Below are 2,927 nucleotides of genomic sequence, written 5' to 3' on the forward strand. Positions count from 1 at the left end.
TGTTGACTTGGCATTCTTTGACTTTTTTTTTAAGAGAGAAAGTCTCACTTTGTTATCCTTGGTAGAGTACTGTGGTATCACAGCTCACAGCAACCTCCAACTCCTGGGCTTAGGCGATTCTCTTGCCTCAGTCTCCCGAGTAGCTGGGACTACAGGCGCCCATCACAAAGCCCAACTATTGTTCTTTTCTTTTTTGAGACAGAGTCTCACCTGTCACACTGGATAGAGGACCTCCTGTGATATTCTAGCTCACAACAACGTCAGATGCTGGTCTTGAGCAATCCTGTTGCCTTAGCCTCCTAAGTAGCTAGGTCTGCAAGTGCCCATCACAATGGCTTTTGATTAGAGAACGGGTCTTGCTTATTTATTTATTTATTTTTTTGAGACAGAGTCTCGATATGTTGCCCTCCATAGAATGCCATGGCATCACAGCTCACAGCAACCTCAAACTCTTGGGCTTAAGCGATTCTCTTGCCTCAGCCTCCCAAGTAGCTGAGACTATAGGCACCTGCCACAATGCCTACCTTTTTGTTGTTGTTGTTGCAGTTGTCATTGCTGTTTAGCAGGCTCAAACCCACTAGCTTTGGTGTATGTGGCTGGTGCCCTGCTCACTGAGCTACAGGCACCGAGCCAGGTCTTACTCTTTCTTCCTAGGCTGGTCTCAAACTCCTGAGCTCAGGCAATCTACCTGCCTTGGCCTCCCACAAGTCTTCCTACAAGGCAAAGGTTGGGAGCGATTGCAAGTGTGAGCCACCAGGCCTAGCCTAATTTATAAGCAATTAGTAGTTCTTTGGGGGATAATTGCTTATTTTGTTTCCCATTCTTTTAAATCTATAAACAAATAACCAAAAGTTAAACCATAGGATTATTTTTGTACCAGTTAAAGGAAATCAGGTTTGGGGTTGAAAATGTTCAATCTAGTGTGTTTTGGTATTTTAGGGTACCTTATTGAGAGGCTGATGTTTTCTTTTGTGCCTATAACCTGATTTGCCAACCCCTGTACCAGATAATATCCTTCACCATTTCTCATCTTCTTCATTGTTTGTACTTGAAGTTACCAAGTACTGACTTACTAGTAGGATGCTTATAGTGAAGAAGAGGTGGAGAGAAAGTACTTAACCCTTATTAAACTATTAGCTCCTAAAGGACATATACTAACAGCTTAAATATCCTAATTAAATTTCTGTGGCTTTCTGAATGATTTTATACCCCCAAATAAGTTTAAATTTGATTAGAACATCAATGGTAATATTTTAATTCCTATTTGCTTTGGTCCTAGAATTATATAATCAGACCTAGACCTTTATAAATGCAGAATCAGTTGGGACCATCCCATATTAATTTGCTTTCCCTTGTCTTTCAGGTTCATGCTGAATACTCTAGATTTGTGAATCAAATTAATTCTGCTGTACCTTTACCAGGTGTGTACATCTTGAAGTATTTAAGAAATTTTTTGTTAGTGATATTTGTGTGTAACTACAGTACTTGAGGCTACACTGCAGGGCAATATTAGTGTTGCCTTCAGCTTATGGTAATTTGGAAAGCATTCATGCCTCAGTATTATTCTTCCCTAGATATTATGTTTTAAGATTCAGCTAAAATGTCTCATTCTGCTGCAGCTGATTAAACACTTTTTTTCTTCCCCCCTCAGGCTATACACAACCCTCTGCTATAAGTAGTGTCCCTCCTCAACCACCATATTATCCATCCAATGGCTATCAGTCTGGTTACCCTGTTGTTCCCCCTCCTCAGCAGCCAGTTCAACCTCCCTATGGAGTACCAAGCATAGTGCCACCAGCTGTTTCACTGGCACCTGGAGTCTTGCCAGCATTACCTACTGGAGTCCCACCTGTGCCAACACAATACCCGATAACACAAGTGCAGCCTCCAGCTAGCACTGGACAGGTAGGGTGGCTGGGCATGCACATGGTATCACTGAGTTTAGGGTGACTGGGGAGGGAATTGTGCTCATCCAGAAATAAATGATGTACTCTGTAGTACTTTGATCATAACCATCCACTGCGTTCCCCCCACCAGCTGACCAGAATAAGTAGTGTGTACTTGTGTGTATGCTGTTTCACAAGGCTTGCCATCACATAGTTGTTTAAGGCAGAGATGGTTGGCAGACTTAATATAAAGGGCCAGACGCTAAATATTTTAGGCTTTGGGGGCCACGTGGTCTCTGTCACAACCACTCCACTCTGTTGTAGTGCAAAAGCAACTATTGATACCTGACAGACAGAGCATATCTGTACTCCAATAGAACTTTATTTAGGTGACAGGCCACAATCATTTTGCCATATTGTGGCTTTTTTTTTTGAAACAGAGCCTCAAGCTGATCCCCTGGGTAGAGTGCTATGGCATCACAGCTCACAGCAGCATCCAACTCCTGGGCTCAAGCGAGTCTCCTGCCTCAGTCTCCCAAGTAGCTGGGACCACAGGCACCCTCCACAGCGCCTGGCTATTTTTTTTGGTTGCAACCATCATTGTTGTTTGGCGGGCCTGGGCTGGATTCGAACCCGCCACCTTAAGGTGTATGGGGCTGGCACCTTAGCCACTTGAGCTACAGGCGCCAAGCCCATATTGTGGCTTTTAAAGTGTTGGGAGAGTCCTTAGGGAAGCTGCCTCCAGCACACCTCCCAGTGACTGAGTCTGAGCAGGCCTGACCTGGGAGGAAACATAATGCCTCATACATGTGTTCCTGCACTAAGAGATGGGTGATCTTTCCAAACGTAAGGGTTAAGAATGCTGGTATGTTAGCTTGGTACCCATAACATAGTGGTTATGGTGCCAACACATACACCAAGGGTGGTGGGTTCAGATGTGGCCTGGGTCAGCGAAACAATGACAACTGCAGCAGAAAATAGCTGGGCATTGTGGTGGGCGCCTGTAGTCCCAGCTACTTGGGAGGCTGAGGCAAGAGAATC

At 44.4% G+C, this 2,927-nt stretch overlaps 1 protein-coding gene across 5 annotated transcripts in view; it reads left to right on the plus strand.

Moving 5' to 3' along the window:
• KHDC4 (KH domain containing 4, pre-mRNA splicing factor) overlaps positions 1 to 2,927 on the plus strand; it is a 20,390-nt gene that overhangs the window by 10,300 nt on the left and 7,163 nt on the right. For 3 of the 5 annotated variants that reach the window (XR_001161510.1, XM_003795273.1, XM_012808642.1), the window contains exons 9-10: positions 1,364 to 1,421; positions 1,652 to 1,905. Coding sequence is in view for 3 of the 5 variants with exons in the window: in XM_003795273.1 (XP_003795321.1) it covers positions 1,364 to 1,421; positions 1,652 to 1,905 (312 nt within the window). In the remaining 2 variants the exon portion in view is untranslated. The remainder of the gene's footprint in view (positions 1 to 1,363; positions 1,422 to 1,651; positions 1,906 to 2,927) is intronic. The other 2 variants (XR_002774680.1, XM_012808643.1) reach the window with 2 other exon arrangements.

Source organism: Otolemur garnettii, unplaced genomic scaffold (genome assembly GCF_000181295.1).
Source record: "Otolemur garnettii isolate 467f Iridium unplaced genomic scaffold, OtoGar3 scaffold00091, whole genome shotgun sequence".
Lineage (NCBI taxonomy): Eukaryota > Metazoa > Chordata > Mammalia > Primates > Galagidae > Otolemur > Otolemur garnettii.